This window comes from Salvelinus alpinus, chromosome 7 (assembly GCF_045679555.1).
Source record: "Salvelinus alpinus chromosome 7, SLU_Salpinus.1, whole genome shotgun sequence".
In the NCBI taxonomy this organism is placed as follows: domain Eukaryota; kingdom Metazoa; phylum Chordata; class Actinopteri; order Salmoniformes; family Salmonidae; genus Salvelinus; species Salvelinus alpinus.
The window spans coordinates 4,787,990-4,810,919 of record NC_092092.1 but is presented as its reverse complement, the minus strand read 5'-3'; the positions used below and the strand labels follow the sequence as shown (position 1 = coordinate 4,810,919).

Here is a 22,930-nt window from a genome sequence, read left to right as displayed (position 1 = left end):
TAGTAGTTGTGGAATTGTTAGGTTAGATTACTTGTTGGTTATTACTGCATTGTCGGAACTAGAAGCACAAGCATTTCGCTACACTCGCATTAACACCTGCTAACCATGTGTATGTGACAAATAAAATTTGATTTGGGTTGTCTAGGTCTTAATTGAAAGGAAAACCCACAGACACTTTGCCCTCTGTAGAATGAGTTTGACATCCCTGCCTTACAAGCTCGTCACAATAGACATGATTACAGCAGTAGTATAGTATACTATTGCAGTACAGCAGTAGTATAGTATACTATAGCAGTACAGCAGTAGTATAGTACAACAGTAGTATAATATACTATAGCAGTACAGCAGTAGTATAATATACTATAGCAGTACAGCAGTAGTATAGGATAGCAGTACAGCAGTAGTATAGTATAGCAGTACAGCAATAGTATAATATGCTATAGCAGTACAGCAGTAGTATAGTATACTATAGCAGTAGTGCATTATTACAACAAGAGAAGAACAGACATCTGTGATTGAGGCTGCTTTCACACAGTTGTTGTGGAATCTGGAAGACATTTGTAATCTGTATTGAAGTGCTGATCATTTCATTTTTTGATTACAGTATTGGTCCATTATGTTGACTGTATAGGCTTAATATTACACCAACACAATCACTGAGCATGATCATATTGCAGTGTTAACATCACTGATTGACAAAGTATTTACCTGATAATCAGACAGTGCTTCTGACTTTTTATCTTAGACTAACATTTAAATGTTTTTAGTACAAAGCTACAATTCCAAGCTGTAGTGTTATCACGTTCTGCAGTCCTGCTGGTTTTTCTTCCAGGCACTTGGCAGGAGTGGAGAGTCGACCTCTTGTATCCATCAACTCTACAACTTCTCCACCTTCTTCACAAACTGCAGCAGGTCGTCAGCCAGGAGCTGTGGCTCCTCGAAGGCAGCGAAGTGGCCTCCTCGGGGCATGTAAGAGTAGGAGTAGATGTTCCTGAACCTGTCTCTGGCCCACGACTGGGGCACGTGCATTAGCTCGTTGGGAAACGCGGCCAGGCCTGTAGGTACATACACCCCCGTACTGAGGACACGAGAGACAGGTTAACAAACACAGCCACACATTTACATTTTTAGTCAGAGCAGACACTCATTTTAGCAGAGTGTCTGCCAATCAGTGCATTCAACTAAAGTAGGTAGAAAACAACCACCTGGAACATCTCATTATTGGGAGCCTGTTATCATAACACAAAGCAAGCATGATCATGGGTTCAAGTCCCGCAAGGATCACATAAAACTACAAAATGTACTATACGTCCCTTGGCATGTATTATTAAATAGCGTCTATTATTGGTTTTTAGGAACAGCCCGTGTCATATTAAACTGGACAGACCCTGTAGGAACAGCCCGTGTCATATTAAACTGGACAGACCCTGTAGGAACAGCCCGTGTCATATTAAACTGGACAGGCCCTGTAGGAACAGCCCGTGTCATATTAAACTGGACAGACCCTGTAGGAACAGCCCGTGTCATATTAAACTGGACAGGCCCTGTAGGAACAGCCCGTGTCATATTAAACTGGACAGGCCCTGTAGGAACAGCCGGTGTCATATTAAATGGACAGGCCCTGTAGGAACCGCCCGTGTCATACTGGACCATATGACACCACACATACAAACTCACTTATTATCCAGTCTGTTGTCAATGTTGGTCTTTAAGTTCTCCTTGTAGAACCTCATGGAGGACACGATGGAGCCGGTGGTCCAGTAGATCATGATGTTGGTCAGCAGGTCGTCCAGGGTGAACTTCCTAAAAGACAGGAACCAGGCTCTCAATGAACCAATCAACAGCCCTTTTTCAGTTGTAAATGTTTATCTACGGTGTGCACTGATGAATACAACAAAGGTAGTCCCTCTTTCAGTTTGTGATTTTCCCATTTGGTGTCAAGTGAATAGGACTGTGAATGGGTGCTACCAAGGCAACATGTTCATGCAAATAGATTAGGATCATTGTTTTGCTGGGACAAATAAAGTTGTATTGAATGTTTCCCCTACAGTTTTGGCAGATCTGCCATCATTTGATTAAGAGTAATTGATGGGACAGCAATATATTTACCCCCTAAAAAGTATATATTTCTCCACTCACAACCCAAAGTAAACAAGCTGAACTGTAGCTTGTACCTCTCCAGCCCCCCATCTTCCAAGTCCCTGTTGTTGAAGTCAGTCCAGGTGGAAAACTTCTCCAGTATGTAAGCAGCCAGGCCTACTGGAGAGTCATTCAGTCCACAACCTGCAGGGGGAGACATTTCACAATATGATTAGAACGACTACTACAGCTAAACTATCAGAGGTCTGTGTGTCCGTGCATTTTTTTTATTTTACCAGGGAGTCATACTGAAACCATGGTCTCTTTTACAGCCCTGAAATACACACAAAATATAAATAAAGAAAGAAAAACAAGATCATAAAAAACACATTCATTGGTAATAAGGTCATCACTCAGCTTTCTGAATTGCCCTAGAGGCACCAAAACATAAAATGGAAAAACATTTTTGAAGATAGTTCTTAGACATTATTTGTGGAACAAAAATCTGCATGAGAGCACCAGCTGTTCCAGAGGACCAGCTACGGTATGTTTTTTCATATCTATATTTTCAATTTGTTTTCTATAACATTGATGTGGGGTTTAGAACAGTAGGCGTATTGGAAAAATTCCAGTTTTATATTTAACCTAACTTTACACATTCTTTGCGACTGTGTTCCAGACGACTGTGTGATCATGCTCTCAGTTGCCGATGTGAGTACGACATTTAAAAACAGGTAAACATTCACAAGGCCGCAGGGCCAGACGGACTACCAGGATGTGTACTCCGAGCATGCGCTGACCAACCGGCAAGTGTCTTCACTGACATTTTTAACCTGTCCCTGACAGAGTCTGTAATACCTACACGTTTCAAGCAGACCACCATAGTCCCTGTGCCCAATGGCCAAGGTAACCTGCATAAATGACTAACGACCCGTAGCACTCACATCTGTAACCATGAAGTGCTTTGAAAGGCTGTTCATGGCTCACATCAGCACCATCAATCTTTTCAGTCTCCTGAGGGGGAATGGTAATTGTCGTGCCCTCTTCACAGCTGTCTTGGTGCGTTTGGACCATGGTAGTTTGAAGCTCTCAACCAGCTCCATTACAACACCGTCGATGAGAATGGGGGTGTGCTCAGCCCTCCTTTTCCTGTAGTCCACGATCATCTCCTTTGTCTTGATCACATTGAGGGAGAGGTTGTTGTCTCTGACCTCCCTATAGGCTGTCACATCGTTGTCAATGATCAGGCCTACCGCTATTGTGTCGTTAGCAAACTTGATGGTGTTGAGTCGTGCTTGGCCATGCAGTCATGGGTGAACAGGGAGTACAGGAGGTGACTGAGCATGCACCCCTGAGGGGCCCCCGTCTTGAGGATCAACGTGGCAGATGTAATGTTGCTTATCCTTACCACCTGGGGGGGGCCCGTCAAGATGTCCGGGATCAAGTTGCAGAGGGAGCCGTTTAGTCCCAGGGTCCTTAGCTTAATGATGAGCTTTGAGGGCACTATGTTGAACGCTGAGCTGTAGTCAATGAATAGCATTCTCATGTAGGTGTTCCTTTTGTCCAGGTAGGAAAGTGCCGTGTGGAGTGCAATAGAGATTGCGTCATCTGTGGATCTGGGTGTAGGGTTTCTGGGATAATGATAATGGTGTTGATGTGAGCCATGAGCAGCCTTCATGGCTACAGGCGCGAGTGCGACGCGTCGGTAGTCATTTAGGCAGGTTACCTTGGTGTCTCGGGCACAGGAACTATGGTGGTCTGCTTGAAACATGTTGGTATTACAGACTCGGTCAGGGACAGGTTAAAAATGTCAGTGAAGACACTTGCCAGTTGGTCAGCGCATGCTCGGAGTACACATCCTGGTATGTTGACCTGTTTAAAAGGGCTTACCCACATCGGCTACGGATAGCATGATCACACAGTCGTCCAGAACAGCTAGTGCTCTCATGCATGCTTCAGCGTTGCTTGCCTCGACGCGTGCAGAGAAGTCATTAAGTTCCCCTGTTAGGCTCGTGTCACTGGGCAACTCGCGGCTGTGCTTCCCTTTGTAGTCCATAATAGGTCTGCAAGCCCTGCCTTATGCCGGTGTAGTAAAATATTAAGTTCTGTCAAGTAATGTTTTAACCCGTTACATGCAGCCTGGTCTAGGACAACTGAGGAAAGCCTCTGAATTAGCTGTGAGTGATCAACAGTATCAAAAGCCTTTGACATGTCATTGAAGAGGGCAGCACCATGTTGCCTTTCATCCAGACAGTTAACCACATCATTTATAACTAGGGATGCAGAAGAGATAGTGCTATGACCTGGTCTAAACAGACTTATTTCATTTTAAAATACATTTCAAAGACACAAAAGATCTTAGCTGAGATTTAATCAAGGATTCTAATACTTTAGCTAGGCAAGAAAGTTTAGAAATAGGCCAATAATGATTTAGGGCACAATGGTCACCACCTTTGAAGGTTGGAGTACATGGGCCGTCTTCCAAACCTTGGTGACAGTACCAGATATAAATCGTCAGGTTAAAGATTCAGCCATCAGGGGGACAGCGAGCTGCAGCAAATCTGGATCAAGCATATCACCAGGTGTGTGGTGGTGGTGTTAGGAGTACTACAGACCGATGGTAAAAACTGACCAACAAAGCAGTCCATTCAGTCTCATGCTCAAACAAAAAGCCTGGAAGATGTGGATCATCAAAACGTCAGGTGAAATATCAGGTAAAATAAAGCTGTGACATTCTCACCAGCGGAGTCTGGCTTGGTGCCCTGGATGTGCAGGTAGCCAGTCTCTCTGATGATCTCATAGATGTTCCTTTCCATGAAACCTACTGAACCAAACAACCTTCTGACATCTTCCCTGGTGAACCCAACCAGCCAGGGCACGTAGCGGCCAATCAGGATGGAAAACAGGACACCGAACCCCCTCAGTTTGCTAGTTAACATGTTGAGGTGGAGACCCTTCACACACCTACACAGTAGCACAGGAAGAGAAGATAAAGAGTGTGGTCATCCAACAGAGACATCTTTCTGCTTGATGGTTACAGTGTTGATGTTCTGAAGACATGTTATTCTGTGTACACTAAATGTCCCCGTGACCCAGCATTTCCCAAACTCAGTCCTGGGGACCACAATGGGTACACGTTGTGTTTTTCTTTGCTCTTAATTAAAATACTCAAACTTGATGAGTTAAATCAGCTGTGTAGTGCTGTACAGCAAACACTCAAATGTGAACACCTTGGAGTCCCCAGGAGAGATTGGGATACGCCACCCTAACCCTTCCATATTTGCAGATATGAAGGGTCTGGATAGGTATAATCAGTGTAATGGTGGAGCTGTGTATCTGAAGGGTCTGGACAGGTATAATCAGTATTGTGGAGGTGCTTCCACCATATTGTTCCCACCTAACAGATCAACAAATATCAAAAGGGTTTGAGTTCCAAGGGGAAGGACTAGAGAGAGAATTGGGGCCGGCTGTCTGTTATTTTTTTAAATTAAGTCAGTTAAGAACACATTCTTATTTACAATGGACGGCCTTCCCCAGCCAAACCCGGACGACGCTGGGCCAATTGTCCACCGCCCTATCGGATGCCCAATCACGACCGGTTGTGATACAGCCTGGAATCGAACCAGGGAGGCTGTAGTGACGCCTTTAGCACTGAGATGCGGTGCTTTAGACCGCTGCGCCACTCGGGAGTTCTTAGGCTGCTTCCTGGTTTTAAACCCTTCTTCCTAAGTGTACAGATTCACACTTTTTCCCCCCCTCATGGATTACACTGCTGGCAACTCACTCCAGCCAATGCTTACATCAATTATATGCTTTAAAATCCATGACAGGGAATGTGCAAGTGCACTTATCTAGAAAAGAGGAGAATTGTTCTTACTCTGGCTTCATCTGGGCCATGTTAGTAGTGATGAGTGAGCCCCAGTCTCCTCCCTGCAGATAATACTCTGAGAAACCCAGACGCTCCATCAGCTTGTGGAAGACCCTCGCTGCAGCCAGAGAGTTAAACCCTGCAGGGAGGAACACCACAGAAGAAGAGCAGATACATTAGTATGACACCACAGAAGACCATAGTCCTTAGTAACTCATCTATTGCTAGTATAGTGAACTAATAGTAACTTTACTAAATAGGGCTGGGTTAAAAAGACAAAAAGATGAATTACCACAATCAGAAAATAAAACAAAACCTTGAATCTCCTTGCTTGATTAATAATTAAAAAAGAAAAACAGTATTAGTGGGATATTTATTGCTATTCTAGGTTATACAACTCCTCCAGCCTGTCATGATGGGGTTACTGTAACCTAACCCTGTATTACTGTGGTGTGGAGTTATGATAGAACCAGATAGAGATACATAACAAGTCACTTAGCAGAATATATGGATATGTCCAGCTCAAATTCTTGCAACAATGTGACAGAACGTGTTTTTCCATTTGCAAAAACTGGTCTATGCCATCACAGTTCTTTAGAGTGGGGGGGGGGGGGGGGGGGGTCAAACACACAGCCCCCGTCCAATCAGTCCAGAGAAGTGGGGTGTCAAACATACAGCCCCCGTCCAATCAGTCCAGAGAAGTGGGGTGTCAAACATACAGCCCCCGTCCAATCAGTCCAGAGAAGTGGGGTGTCAAACATACCGCCCCCGTCCAATCAGTCCAGAGAAGTGGGGGGACAAACTCGATATACTTTAAATGACTAAAACCAACTCACAACTGCGTAGAAATGATAATGGACCTACACTGAACTAAAACACAAAATGCAACAATTTCCAAGATTTTACTGAGTTACAGTTCATAAAGGGAAATCAGTTAGTTTAAATAAAGTCACTAAGCCCTACTATCTGGAATTCACAAGGCTGGGAATACAGATATGCATATGTTGGTCACACATACCTTTAAAAAATATATAAGTCTCTCTCTCATAAATTATGCATTATGGTTGAACCAAAAGTTAGTTTATTCACCGTCGTTCAGCACCTCTAAACTAAATATTTCTCTTGGTGCGCGCCAACTCATGCTTTTTATTGGTCACAGATATCTTTAAAAAAAATTAAATATATATATTTTTACATATAGGGAGATGGATTAGAAAACCAGTCAGTATCTGGTGTGACCATCATTTGCCTCATGCAGTGCGACACATCTCCTTCTCAGAGTGAAATCAGGCTGTCGATTGTAGCCTGTGGAATGTTGTACAACTCCTCTTCAATGGCTGTGCAAAGTACTGGATATTGGTGGCAACTGGAACATGCTGTTGTACACGTCAACCCAGAGCATCCCAAACATGCTCAATGGGTGATAGGTCTGGTGAGTATGCAGGCCATTGAAGAACTGGGACACACATGGGGCATTATCATGCTGAAACTTGTTGTGATGGTGGTGGATGAATGGCACGACAATGGGCCTCAGGATCTCATCACGCTATCAATTCAAGGGGCTTTATTGGCATGGGAATCATGTGTTAACATTGCCAAAGCAAGTGAAGTAGATAATATACAAAAGTGAAATCAACAAAATTGAACAGTAAACATTACATTCATCTCTGGTATCTCTGTGTATTCAAATTGCCATGGACAAAATGCAATGTTGTCTGTAGCTTATGACTGACCATACCATAACCCCACCATGGGGCACTCTGTTCACAACGTTGACATTAGCAAACCGCTCGCCAACCCGACACCATGCATGCTGTCTGCCATCTGCCCGGAACAGTTGAAACCTGGGTTAATCCATTTAGAGCACACTTCTCCAGCGTACCAGTGGCCATCTAAGGTGAGCATTTGCCCACTGAAGTCGGTAACGACGCCGAACTGCAGTCAGGTCATGACCCTGGTGAGGACGATGAGCAGATGAGCTTCCCTGAGACGGTTTCTGACAGTTTGTGCAGAAATTCTTCGGTTGTGCAAACCCACAGTTTACTCAGCTGTCCGGGTGGCTGGTCTCATACGATCCCGCAGGTGACGAACCCGGTTGTGGAGGTCCTGGGCTGGCACGGTTACAGGTGGTCTGTGGTTGTGAGGCAGGTTGGATGTACTGCCAAATTCTCTAAAACAATGTTGGAGGCAGCTTATGGTAGAGAAATTAACATTCAATTCTCTGGCAACAGCTCTGGTGGACATTCCTACAGTCAGCATGCCAATTACACACACCCTCAAAACTTATTGTGTTGTGTGACAATACTGCACATTTTAGAGTGGCCTTTTATTGTCCTCAGAACAAGGTGCACCTGTGTAATGATCATGCTGTTTAAATCAGTAAGTTGATATGCCACATGCCAGGTGGATGGATTATCTTGGCAAATGCTCAGTAACAGGGATGTAAACTAATTTGTGGACAACATTTGAGAGAAATAAGCTTTTTGGAAAATGTCTGGGTTATTTTATTTCAGCTCATGAAACATGGGACCAACCCTTTGCATGTTGCATTCACATTTTTGTTCAGTGTACATTTTCTTGACTGTGTCCAGCTCGCTAATATTCACCTGAATGAAAGCTAGGCAGTCAGTTATTGACGGTGAGGATGTATATATATATAAATAACACATTTCAGTGCAGCCGTTTGGACCTCGTTGAAGACAGAAAGCGGCCCCTGCGGTAGAATGAGTTTGACACCCCTGCTTTAGAGAATGCTTATGCCCCATAAGCGAGTCCTCACCTTGCTTACGAGGGGCCTCGGAGAAGCCATATCCTGGGATAGAGGGGCAGATGACCTCGAAAGCCAGACTGTCCAGAGAGTCAGTGAGTAAAGGCAGGATCCTATAGAACTCATAGACAGAGCCAGGCCAGCCATGCACCAGTATTAGAGGCAACACCCTCTGGCCCTCACGGTGAGGTGGACGCACATGGATGAAGTGTACATCCAGTCCTGAAGGAAGAGGAGTCAGGGGTTAGAGGATGGGGAGCAGTGGGTAAAACATTGGGGGGACTTGTTAGAAGCATGTATGAGCCTTTTATAAAGGCCTTATTCTTTATATCAACATTATTTTTTAACTCACTTTTATGATTATGCTTGACAAATGCCAAACCGAGTGAGAGATAGAAAATGGCACTCTAAAGATCATGATGTGATCATCAAGGCCTACTAACCCTCGATATTGGTTTTGAATTGAGGATACTTGTTGAGTATTGCAATCTGCTTCTTCCAGTTAAATTGATGCCTCCAGTGGGAGACCACCTTCTTCAGGTAGGTAGAGTTGAAGCCGTACTGGAAACCGGCGTCCTCCAGGGGTTCAGTGTACCGGGTTCTGTCAATACGGTCATACAAGTCCTGTAGAGGAGGAAGATGGAGGAGGAGGAAGACCTGTGTTAGGCCTGTTGTGGTCATACAAAGTTACATGTTCCCTTGATTTTCACATGAAATTCAAAGATACTCAGCCATAACTTACTGGGCACACAATGTCATTTCAACATGAATAATATTTAGTTGAGACGTTGATCAATGAGATTACAACCTATACTCACCACTCAAAAATATAAAAGTTAGTTGAATTTCCAATGTGTTGTCACTACGCTTTTAACCATCTAATTCACAACCAAATTCCAATGTAAAAACAATGTCTGATTTTTGGTTTAATTGTTACCGAAATGTATATTACTGCAAATTGGGAAGACAATGTCCGATATTTTGTTTATTTATACAACAGATTAATGTATTATCACTGTGCTTCATCTGATAGCAGAACCAAATGACCAAGAATGACCAAGACAACATCCGGCGCCGAAACGAGATGGCCGCCTCGCTTCGCGTTCCTTGGAAAATATGCAGTATTTTGTTTTTTTATGTGTTATTTCTTACATCGGTACCCCAGGTAATCTTAGGTTTCATTACATACAGTCGGGAGGAACTACTGAATATACGATTAACGTCAACTCATCATCGTTCCTACCAGGAATATGACTTTCCCGAAACGGATCCAGTGTTTTGCCTTCCACCCAATACAATGGATCTGATCCCAGCCGGCGACCCTGTGCGACGCCGTAAAAGGGGCAAACGAGGCGGTCTCCTGGCCAGGCTTCGGAGACGGGCACATCGCGCTCCACTCCCTAGCATACTACTCGCCAATGTCCAGTCTCTTGACAATAAGGTTGATGAAATCCGAGCACGGGTAGCATTCCAGAGAGACATCAGGGATTGCAACGTGCTCTGCTTCACGGAAACATGGCTAACTCAAGAGACGCTAACGGAGTCGGTGCAGCCAGCTGGTTTCTTCATGCATCGCGCCGACAGAAACAAACATCTTTCTGGTAAGAAGAGGGGCGGGGGGGTATGCCTTATGATTAACGAGACGTGGTGTGATCATCATAACAACACACAGGAACTCAAGTCATTCTGTTCACCTGATCTAGAACTCCTCACAATCAAATGTCGACCGCATTATCTACCAAGGGAATTCTCTTCAATCATAATCACAGCCGTATATATTCCCCCCCAAGCAGACACATCGATGGCCCTGAACGAACTTTATCTGACTCTTTGTAAACTGGAAACCACACACCCTGAGGCTGCATTCATCGTAGCTGGGGATTTTAACAAGGCTAATCTAAAAAAAAAACTCCCTAAATTCTATCAGCATATCGATTGTGCTACCAGGGCTGGAAAAACCCTAGATCATTGTTATACTAATTTCCGCGACGCATATAAGGCCCTCCCCCGCCCCCCTTTCGGAAAAGCTGACCACGACTCCATTTTGTTGATTCCAGCCTACAAACAGAAACAACAAGCTCCCGCGCTCAGGTCTGTTCAACGCTGGTCCGACCAATCTGAATCCACGCTTCAAGACTGCTTCGATCACGCGGATTGGAATATGTTCCGCATTGCGTCCAACAACAATATTGACGAATATGCTGATTCGGTGAGCGAGTTCATTAGGAAGTGCATTGACGATGTCGTACCCACAGCAACGATTAAAACATTCCCAAACCAGAAACCGTGGATTGACGGCAGCATTCGCGTGAAACTGAAAGCGCGAACCACTGCTTTTAACCAGGGCAAGGTGACCGGAAGCATGACCGAATACAAACAGTGTAGCTATTCTCTCCGCAAGGCAATCAAACAGGCTAAGTCCCAGTACAGAGACAAAATCGAGTCGCAATTCAACAGCTCAGACACAAGAGGTATGTGGCAGGGTCTACAGTCAATCACGGATTACAAAAAGAAAACCAGCCCCGTCGCGGACCAGGATGTCTTGCTCCCAGACAGGCTAAACAACTTTTTTGCCCGCTTTGAGGACAATACAGTGCCACTGACACGGCCCCCTACCAAAACCTGCGGGCTCTCCTTCACTGCAGCCGAGGTGAGTAAAACATTTAAACGTGTTAACCCTCGCAAGGCTGCAGGCCCAGACGGCATTCCCAGCCGCGTCCTCAGAGCATGCGCAGACCAGCTGGCTGGTGTGTTTACGGACATATTCAATCAATCCTTATCCCAGTCTGCTGTTCCCACATGCTTCAAGAGGGCCACCATTGTTCCTGTTCCCAAGAAAGCTAAGGTAACTGAGCTAAACGACTACCGCCCCGTAGCACTCACTTCCGTCATCATGAAGTGCTTTGAGAGACTAGTCAAGGACCATATCACCTCCACCCTACCGGACACCCTAGACCCACTCCAATTTGCTTACCGACCCAATAGGTCCACAGACGACGCAATCGCAACCACACTGCACACTGCACACTGCCCTAACCCATCTGGACAAGAGGAATACCCATGTGAGAATGCTGTTCATCGATTACAGCTCAGCATTTAACACCATAGTACCCTCCAAACTCGTCATCAAGCTCGAGACCCTGGGTCTCGACCCCGCCCTGTGCAACTGGGTCCTGGACTTCCTGACGGGCCGCCCCCAGGTGGTGAGGGTAGGTAACAACATCTCCACCCCGCTGATCCTCAACACTGGGGCCCCACAAGGGTGCGTTCTGAGCCCTCTCCTGTACTCCCTGTTCACCCACGACTGCGTGGCCATGCACGCCTCCAACTCAATCATCAAGTTTGCGGATGACACTACAGTGGTAGGCTTGATTACCAACAACGACGAGACGGCCTACAGGGAGGAGGTGAGGGCCCTCGGAGTGTGGTGTCAGGAAAATAACCTCACACTCAACGTCAACAAAACAAAGGAGATGATTGTGGACTTCAGGAAACAGCAGAGGGAGCACCCCCCTATCCACATCGACGGGTCAGTAGTGGAGAAGGTGGAAAGTTTTAAGTTCCTCGGTGTACACATCACGGACAAACTGAATTGGTCCACCCACACAGACAGCGTCGTGAAGAAGGCGCAGCAGCGCCTCTTCAACCTCAGGAGGCTGAAGAAATTCGGCTTGTCACCAAAAGCACTCACAAACTTCTACAGATGCACAATCGAGAGCATCCTGTCGGGCTGTATCACCGCCTGGTACGGCAACTGCTCCGCCCACAACCGTAAGGCTCTCCAGAGGGTAGTGAGGTCTGCAGAACGCATCACCGGGGGCAAACTACCTGCCCTCCAGGACACCTACACCACCCGATGTCACAGGAAGGCCATAAAGATCATCAAGAACAACAACCACCCAAGCCACTGCCTGTTCACCCCGCTATCATCCAGAAGGCGAGGTCAGTACAGGTGCATCAAAGCAGGGACCGAGAGACTGAAAAACAGCTTCTATCTCAAGGCCATCAGACTGTTAAACAGCCACCACTAACATTTAGCGGCCGCTGCCAACATACTGACTCAACTCCAGCCACTTTAAAAATGGGAATTGATGGAAATTATGTAAAAATGTACCACTAGCCACTTTAAACAATGCCACTTAATATAATGTTTACATACCCTACATTACCCATCTCATATGTATATACTGTACTCTATATCATCTACTGCATCTTGCCATCTTTATGTAATACATGTACCACTAGCCACTTTAAACTATGCCACTTTATGTTTACATACCCTACAGTACTCATCTCATATGTATATACCGTACTCTATACCATCTACTGCATCTTGCCTATGCCGTTCTGTACCACCACTCATTCATATATCTTTATGTACATATTCTTTATCCCTTTACACTTGTGTGTGTATAAGGTAGTAGTTGTGGAATTGTTAGGTTAGATTACTTGTTGGTTATTACTGCATTGTCGGAACTAGAAGCACAAGCATTTCGCTACACTCGCATTAACATCTGCTAACCATGTGTATGTGACTAATACAATTTGATTTGAAGATTGCAGTTGAGGATCACTGTCCTCCATGCTCCCTGTCCAGCAGGGGGTACTGTTGCATCAATGCCCAGTCAAACAGACTACAAAACAACTTCTATCGCCTGGCCATGACACTATCAAATGGCTAACAGATACTGTTCTCCCTCCCCCACAGACTATCCACACGGACTCTCTGTCCATCCACAGGAGTCCACCCGCTCAGTCAATTTACACTGCTGCTAAATGGCTGTTGATTATTGATTGCCACTACCATCTATTGATCCTGCTACTGGTCCCTATCCCTCCTGTTTACATGGATACTGATAGTAATATATACATTGATCCTGCTACTGATCACTATTCATCCTGTTTACATGTATATATTAGTTTCTATTTATCCTGCTATTGGTCACTATCCCTGGTCACTGTCATTGGCACAGATCAAACTATACAAGCAGAAGATACATTGCGTTGACAACCAAACAAATCAAAATCACTAAATTGTACATCAACCTGAGCTTGAAACACTTGGCCAATTTTATTGTCTATGTTTAATTAAATTCTGGGTTGAATTGAACCAATAGCTGTTGATGATTTTACTAATGCTATACCGGGCTAAATAGTCTCATTGATGATGTATGAGAGATAAAGTAGGGTCCTGTTTCATTTGCTCTGTTAAACCTTCCCTTTGGAATGACTTTAATAGCGACAGTCAATCTATTTCGTTTTTAACTGGGAGATCTCACAACAATCCTTCTCGAGATAGCACATTTGTAATAGTCTGTGTCAAATATAATGTCTGGGCTTGGTTAATACCCTGGATGGGATACCAAAGGGTAGCTGTAGATACATCAATTCTCCAACAGGAGGTGCTGCCCAGCCTATTGTTTTTTTCCTTTGTTTTTTCCCCGACAGTGGATAGAAATGTTGATGATCTGACATTGTTTTAAATATACAAATGAATTAAACATATGTTATACAATTGTCTGTTGAAATTTGGTTACCATGATGACATAATCCTGTGGCTGAAATTTCACCCTCAAAACAACAGTTTACTTCTTTCAAATCTGAATTTATTTTACATGTAGATTCCATGTCACAATATGTTGGAAAATTAAGTTAAAACAAAGTGGACAGAACCAGTTTGTGCCCAGTGGAAACTGACAGTAAGACTTGCAGCAATTATGAACTTGATATAAAGTTTCACCCCCTTATTATCCTACCTGTATCTCTTCATCAGAAGTTTGGACCTGAAAGGGGAAAACCTTCTCATCCTCTGACTGAGGCTTCTCTCCTGCCCCCCACCACCCATCCCCTATTGGAATGCGCTTGGCCTTCGTCCCTTGATACACCCAGTAATAACAGGTCAGCAGCCCGCCCACGGCCACCGCAGACCCGGCCACCAAGAGCTGCTGCTGCTGGGTAGGATCCAGGCTGGAGAGGGCCTGTCTGGAATACCAACACACAAACAACCCGGAACGTTAAAAAAAAGTTAGCATCACAAACCAGGTTTCCATTCAACCTTTCTATGCGAGTAAAGTACACATTAAAACAACATAACGACAGGCCTGATGAACACTGAACATTAGTTGGTAAACTTTCTAAATGTCGACAAAACACGCTAGACAAGGTGCGATCTTTTTGTCTGTAAAATGAATTATGCGAGAAATGTCGGTGGAAATGCTTTAATGCGCAAATATTGATATAATAACCATCATAATCAAGCAATGCCATGTCGTTTGGTCCGTTCACTACTACTCGTTGGGAAAGCATACAGTTTATTAGGCTAGCGATTCAATCAATTATGATTAAAGTGCAAGGTGATGAATTTGATGCCTCGTTCCAATATATAACGAGGGTATTATTCTGGTGAAATGATCATCAATGCTTGGCTGCCGTTTGACAAATAAACATTTAGCTCTTTTGTCCATAATAATCTCACCATGTAGGCAAATTCGTTTTTAGCTTGGCTTCCGTCTTACATATAAACAAACTTGCTCTCATCATGTAGGCAGCGCCTACCCACACCATATCTACGAGCTGTTGCCAAAACCAGAGATTCGCTATATAGCAAAACATGTCTTCTTACAAAACTATCAGTAGTTGAAAATGCGATGGAAACCCATTTAACTTGTTTTTTTATTTTGACACATGGGAATTTAACTATTTAATTCAACCTCCCAAACCTACTCATTGCCCCCCAGGGGAAAAAATGGTATTTCAGAGGTAAAAATCGGAATAAAATGCTTGTTTGGATGTCAACCCTAATATATTTTCATGTCGTCATCACCAATCACAGTTAAAGCTGCAAAACATCACTTTTTGGGCAACCCAACATCTGTCATTCTCATTGAAAGCAAGTCTAAGAAGCAGTAGATATGTTCTATGTGCGACATTTCTATGCATCTTTTTACTTGGTGTTTTGTCCACAAGGTTCAAGCAGCTGATATTACTATATGTGGTAATGGAAAATATATTTCACAACTGTTTAAATAGTGTAGAATATCATCGTACCATACTTGCTTGTAGTCAAATAAAACTGACAATAGGCGAACTATTAGAAGTTTTGCAACCAGAAAATGGCGAAGCGATTTCTACATGTGCACCTTTAAAAACGACACGCCTCCAAACCCAGATTTCTCTATCCTAGCTATGTTACCAGTTTATACAAATGTGAGTTAGCATTTTGCGGTCACTTCTTCTAAACCTGAAAAGGGACGATTTCTAAACGTTACGCATCGAAAACAGCCAAATATATCCAAATCGAACATTGGTAACCAAAATGTGGGCCTGTTACAATACATCGATCACAATTTGACGAATATCCACTTTGTTTGTTGAACGTGCGCCGCCAATCCACCGTCCTTCTTCTATCCCGACTGGCTGCGTTCCATTGACCCATTTAGTCTTAATCACATCTATAGGCGATGAATATACTCTTACGCAATGGTTTGATTAAATACGCCCTATTTATCCACATAAAAAAACTACTCACTTCAGAACTTCAATAGTCTGCATGGTTACTCAAGAGTCCTGCAGTTCCAATGTGCGCTGCTGTCTGTGCGTCATTGACCGAAGTCTGGACGTTTGCGGCATTCAAATCAGCTGAACTCGGAAATCTCCGACTTCAGTGCTTTCAGGTCAACTGGAAACTCGGGAAAAATTAGCTCTGGCTGGGAAAATCTTTTTGAACGGTAATCCAACTTGGAATTCGAAGTCGGGACACTGAGCAGCGCACCTTTCTCAAACTCAGACTTTCCGATTTGAAAATCAGACCACTGACGTCATGATTTGACCTCGTTTTTCCCCCGTGTTGCCAGTTGTTTTGAAAGCACCATTTCACTAGACTATTGACATTATGACCAGGATGATAAGAAAATACAATTCTTAATTCTAATTTCATTTCTCAGGTTTGTATCATCAATAACTTGAAGCCAGTCACCATAGGCTAAATAACAAGCACAGAAGTCAAATCACGAATATAGCCTAGCCCCATGTAAAACTCATTCCAAGGAGGGCAGAGTGTCTGCGGGTTTCGCTCTAACTTTGTTCTTGATTGATGAATTAAGGTCACTAATTACTAATGAACTACCCCCACCTGGTTGTCTAGATCTTAATCGAAAGAAGAAATATAAAAGCGGCAGACACTCGGCCCTCAGTGGAATGAGTTTGACCCCCCCACTGGGAACGTCTAACAGTAGGCCTAATGCTAGACTGTATAAATAGCCAATCATCCCTAAAGCCAATAAAGCATAGTCATTTACATTTACATTTAAGTCATTTAGCAGACGCAGAGTTTTGACAGCCATTGGTGTGCAGGTTCTCATTACGTTTCATAATATTTTTCCATAATGAATTATTTAGCTTAGCCTACAACCAAGCAAATACACGGGGTAAGCAGCTCTGCAAAACGGCCAACTCTAGTTAGCTACATTCATTTCCAATGCGTTTGCATTGCAGCATTGGGTTGCAGAGGCAATTCGTTCTGTGGTGCACACGTTGGATTTATCGAACTTTTGCACCGAACTGTATTTGTTAAATGGCTTGACAGAAGTAGTAACAGGTGAACGTTTAACTGTTGCACGCATGCGTCCCATTTTGCACAAATTGCGCAAAGTTCATTGTCGGTGTGATAGAGTCGGTCGCTTTTGTGTTGATATTGCTTATACACCTGCATTGCTTGCTGTTTGGGGTTTTAGGCTGGGTTTCTGTACAGCACTTTGAGATATCAGCTGATGTAAGAAGGGCTTTATAAATAAATTTGATTTGATATTGATTCCACTAATAATTAAGCCCCACCCCTCATCAAGCAGAAGTGACGTCACCGCGTTTATATAAAAGTCGTCGGAGGTGAGGATTTGTTGTGGTGTAAAGTTCCTTGATACGATCGGAGTTGTAATACAGACCGATATCAGACGGGAAAAATGCTCATGAATTGGAAGATCGTCGTTCCTTTGCTCGCGATGGCATTCATCGTGACGAGCGCCGATGTAATGGTGGGGGGCGTCATGGACGCAGATATGAACGACCCCACTACCAGAGACGCGCTGAAGTTCGCGGTGGCCGAATACAACAAGGGAACAAACGACCTGTATGTTAGGCAGGTGGCCAAGGTTGTCAAGGCTCAGGAACAGGTCAGTCCCTTTTTATAGACCCTTTCATTAGTTGAATGACGTCAATGTTGATCGTTCGTTGTGTAGCGTAGTTTTCGTTTTTCATTCCGCTGTTCAATACCTAAATTCACTCTGGCTATCTACTCTGATTTCAGGACAATCTCGTATGTGTGCCAGAGGCAGAATAACTAATGATGTGAATTCGTAAATGCATATGTCGAATATGACCGGTGTCAGTTAACGTCGGCCAAAAACGTAATTCAGTTGTTGCCAGCAGCACAGTTGGTCACCAACGCTCCAGATAACAGCCTAACCAGCTCAGCAAGTGGAATGATCAGATGTTCTCTCATTTGTGTCTGGAAGTAGCAAGCTAACTAACTTCACGCCTCGATCACACCCGACAGGTTTTTGCATTTTGCCTGAGAAACCAGTGTTTGGATATTGGCACAGGTGTTAGGCCCGAGAGGAAGTCGAGGACCGGGAAACCGTGCCAATATATTCTTAGCGACGGTTTAGAGGACGTTATCTCTTGTATACAACGGTTTACTAACGTATTCAAATATTGATTGACATATTTTCATAACTTATTTTGATGATTCATACTATTTCATTATTTCACAAGATGTAGTCCCGACAAGTCTAAGGTTGCTACCCAAGCCGGCTGGTCGTTCGTTCAAAATGTTCCATTGCAATACTAGTTGGTAACGTTCTTATCCCCTGCTTGCTTGCTAGCCAACTATGGCTAAATTAGTCACGTCAAACAATGAAGACAGAATAAGAGCAAACGATTTGCCTTTACGTTTTCTTGTGACATTGAATTTGGATACACACTTAATAATGAGCTATAGTGCTGTGCGATTTCACCTGGCATAGGTGATGTGCTCTCTTGTCAGGACACTGTTGTTCAGAGGAACTAGCTAACACAATCACTTCAAATCCAAGCTGTGAAGGCAGCGAACTAGCTGCATTTAATTTGACCTGTGTTTCTTTATATATCCATTAAAAAGTATGCCAGTGTAATCGGTGTGAAATGGTTAGCGAGGTGCGCGCTAATAGTGACTCAATCGGTGTCGTTAATTGCTCTGAGACCTTGAAGTGGTTTTTGTGGAGCGATAGGTAACGATGCTTTGTGGGAGGCAGTTGTTGTGTGCACAGGGTCCCTGGTTCGAGCCCAGGTAGGGGTGAGGAGAGGGACGGAAGCAACACTTTACACCAGCTGCTTCATGATTTCGACTGGCTGTGAAACTCTCTTCCCGATGCTGGAGACAGACAGCAATGTTTATACAAATTTCCGCTGTTGAAAATCAAATACCGGTCTAAAAGAAATGGGAGATTTTTTACAGTGGATCAAGTTTATAAACTGCCTGGCTGGGTTTACGAGAATATGGATTGGAGAAAGTGGATTGCGCAGTCAGATGGAACAGATTAAATGGGCATGTCAACTTCCTACCTTTAGCTGGTGCTAATTTGTGGAATAAACAATGTCTGGAATGCGGTTTATCCAGTATTAGACCCACCCGTTTGTATAATTCCCTAGAACGCAGGGTATGTTTGAACCATATAATTAAATTGCTATAGTTTAATTTTATTTTGAGCTACTTTTGAACGCAAAATTGAAAACAGTATTGGTCTTGTTGAATTTGGTTTTCATAATAGCAAGCTAGGTTTGATGGTTAGCTAAAGTCTGTTGGGTTACCACGGCAACTACTGTAGCCGTCTAGTCAACTTGCTAGCTACTTCGCTGGATGGTGAACAGACTTCTTGTGGTAAATTATAGCTTTGATGTAAAAGGAATAATCAACTCGGGGTTCTATCCATTCTCTGGGAAATAATTTAACTCCGTGTAAGGTCAGTTCCACTCCGCTATAGTGTCTGTCACCTTGCACGTCGTTCATTGTTTTCCATAGAACGCAAAGCCCCTCGTTGATCCCTTACATAGTTGGTGATGAGTGGAGACAATGGGAGCCTATTGTCGCTAGGACTCATGTGATTATAAGATGCCCATTTGCCCTATGTACCCTCTGGCTCAGTGAACAATGCTCACTTGACATTATGCAGGAGACTCATTTTTAAACCATGCAGTCATCAGCACTGTTTTTTAGTAGTTCAGTTCTAGCCATAGAAATAGAATCACTAGAACAGGTTCCTCATTCAAGATGGGGGATTTCTATGTCTGTGGTCTGACGTGCTGACCATCCTCTGCTTACAGGTGGTAGCTGGGATGAAGTACATCTTCACAGTGCAGATGGCCAGGACCCTGTGCAGGAAGGGAGGCGTGAAGGACTGCGCTGTGCATCAGGCCCCAGCTGCGGTAAGGACCACAAGGCCAGCCTGGTCCCAGATCTGTTTGTGTTAACACTGGCACTTCAGCTCAGTGCTTCCTATATGTACAGCTTAAGAATGGTCCATTTTTAGTTTATAACCTGTTACCTACAGGGATCACATTGGTAACCAATAAACTACTTATAAACTGTTAGTAAATCCTACTTGTAACGTGTTACCCATTTCACTATTGGTTCAGTATTGTTTTTTTTACAAATTGCTTTGTTTCACATTGGTAACCAATAAACTACTTATAAACTGTTAGTAAATCCTACTTGTAACGTGTTACCCATTTCACTATTGGTTCAGTATTGTTTTTTTTTTTACAAATTGCTTTGTTTGCAAAGGGAAGTTTCAGGTGACATTTCTAGAGATGAATGTCTGTTGGCAGTGTTTGAGAGCATCAAAACCATGATTCATTGTGGGTACATTTTGTCTGACTACTCTACAAATAATACATTTGTTTATGATGTGATTTGTAGCTCAGGCAGCAGACTGCAATGTCCAACAAACCTTTTGTCAGGTGTTATGCTTGCTGAAGGGGTGTGATCATACCAACTCGTGTTGCTTCCTGTTTCCTCAGACCTACCAGTGCACCTTTGAGGTGTGGAGCCGCCCCTGGATGGGAGCGAGCCAGTTGATCAAGAATGACTGCCAGCCGTAAAGACCTAAAGGAGAGAAGACTTGGTCTAGTCTTCCCTATAACTAGTGTTATGTATTACTAATGCTGGTCAACCTCTGAAATATATCATAAACAAGAATCCAACTAATAATTTTCTAACTTTATGCATTCCCACACTAATAAAATAACTTCTGTTTTGAAAATGTAGTATTAAAATGGTTTGTAAACTCTATGCAACAGTTGAACTACATAAAGAAATGGTTTGTTACATCTACATGTGGTTATTTACTTCCATGTTGTTGCCAGATGAACAAATCTTAGATGGACACGTTTTGTGACAATAGCACAAGGTTGAGAAATATAACCCTCGGTCAGTCACACCCAATGATTCACAGGACATGATGGACAGCATACGTTTAATAAAGGCTCATGCATTCTACACAAAGCAGAAACGGGTTTAGACTGTTGCATATGTATTAAAAATGAAATTGATATCACACTTGCATAGATATTCAGTTTTCAGACCCTTTACTCAGTACTTTGAAGCAGCCACTACAGTCTCTAGTCTTGTATGACTCGACAAGCGTGGCACACCAGTATTAACGGGGCTTTTCTCCCATTCTTCTCTGCAGATACCCCTCCAGCTCTGTCAGTTTGACTCTGTGACGCTGGCCTTCTACATAGTTTCTGTGTTCTTTTGCCCATCTTAATCTTTTCTTTTTATTGGCCAGTCTGATGGGTTTCTTTGCAACTCTGCTTAGAAGGCCAACATCCCGGAGTCGCCTCTTCAGTGTTGACGTTGAGCCTGGTGTTTTGCGTAATCCATGGCTTCTGCTTGGGGTATGTACGTACGGTCACTGTGTGGACGACGTCATCAATGCACTTATTGATGAAGCCAATGACTGATGTGCTGTACTCCTCAATGCCATCGAAGGAATCCCGGGAACATATTCCAGTCTGTGCTAGCAAAACAGTCCTGTAGCTTAGCATCTGCTTCATCTGACGAACTTTTTAATTGATCTAGTCACTGGTGCTTCCTGCTTTAATTTTTTCTTGGAAGCAGGAATCATGAGGATAGCATTATGGTCAGCGATGGAGAGCTATGTGTCTCTGTGTGTGAAGTATAGGCGGTCCAGAGTTTTTTTTTTTTCCCCCTCTGGTTGCACATTTTAACATGCTGATAGAAATTTGGTAAAACGGATTTAAGTTTCCCTGCATTGAAGTCCACGGCTTCTAGGAGTGCCGCCTCTGGGTGAGCGTTTTCTTGTTTGCTTGTGGTGGAATACAGCTCATTCAATGCTGTCTTAGTGCCAGCCTCAGTCTGTGGTGGTATGTAAACAGCTACGGAAAATACAGAAACTCTCTAGGTAGGTAGTGTGGTCTACAGCTTATCATGAGAAACTCTACCTCAGGCGAGCAATAGCTCGAGACTTCCATAGATATAATGCACCAGCTGTTATTTACAAAAATACATTGTCCGCCGCCCCATGTCTTACCAGACACCTCTATTCTATCCTGCCCGTACAGCGTATCACCAGCCAGCTCTATGTTGATAGTGTCGTCGTTCAGCCACGACTCAGTGAAGCATAAGATATTATAGTACAAGCTGACGTCTGTGTTGTATCAATTGAAAAGTATAGGTCAATTTGCTGTCCAATGTATTCTGTAAAACTTGTATCTTGAAGCCATTTTGGTTGGAAGAGCCATTTAGGTTGGTCACCTACTAAATTAGAATCGAAATATATAAGAGATGCTGGAGCATGGTCAGAGATGACAATGCTATCATAAAAGCAATCTTCCATTTTTAGAGCGTAATGCTGCTGAGATAAAAAAAACAAATGTAGATTCAGGAATAGGTCTGGTGAGTGCTAGATTAACAGGAGTATTCCACATCATCTGGTTTCATTTCTCTCCAAATCTCTAAATTTAAATCCTTCATAAAATTCTGTATGGTTTTCCAAGATTGGGTGTGGGAGTCGTTCGAACCCGAGGTGCGATCGTTAACAGGATCTAAAGTGAAATTGAAGTCCCCTGCAACAATATAATTACCTGGAAGTGTGGAAAGATTTAAAAACAAATCATTAAAGAATTGAGTCATCTTTGTTGGGACCATACACATTAATTAA

General features: G+C 43.5%; 3 protein-coding genes across 6 annotated transcripts in view; 1 reads left to right on the top strand and 2 right to left on the bottom strand.

Moving 5' to 3' along the window:
- Nucleotides 1–21,078, top strand: part of LOC139580339 (cystatin-like) — a 68,765-nt gene extending 47,687 nt beyond the window's left edge. For 2 of the 3 annotated variants that reach the window (XM_071408899.1, XM_071408900.1), the window contains exons 2-3: nt 20,070–20,171; nt 20,766–21,078. In XM_071408899.1, the coding sequence (XP_071265000.1) occupies nt 20,070–20,171; nt 20,766–20,846 (183 nt within the window). In that variant the 3' untranslated portion in view covers nt 20,847–21,078. Of the gene's footprint in view, nt 1–16,965; nt 17,882–20,069; nt 20,172–20,765 lie in introns of those variants that run through there. The other variant, XM_071408901.1, reaches the window with a different exon arrangement.
- LOC139580337 (cystatin-like) overlaps nt 1–22,930 on the bottom strand; it is a 126,271-nt gene that overhangs the window by 37,667 nt on the left and 65,674 nt on the right. The window lies entirely within an intron of this gene.
- LOC139580333 (epoxide hydrolase 1-like) lies at nt 554–16,505 on the bottom strand. The gene is made up of 9 exons (XM_071408889.1): nt 16,243–16,505; nt 14,471–14,696; nt 9,158–9,338; nt 8,727–8,936; nt 5,957–6,086; nt 4,820–5,043; nt 2,175–2,283; nt 1,678–1,803; nt 554–1,078 (listed from the first exon to the last, which is right to left on the bottom strand). The coding sequence occupies exons 1-9, from the start codon at nt 16,263–16,265 to the stop codon at nt 877–879; spliced, it is 1,431 nt and encodes a 476-aa protein (XP_071264990.1). The 5' UTR covers nt 16,266–16,505; the 3' UTR covers nt 554–876.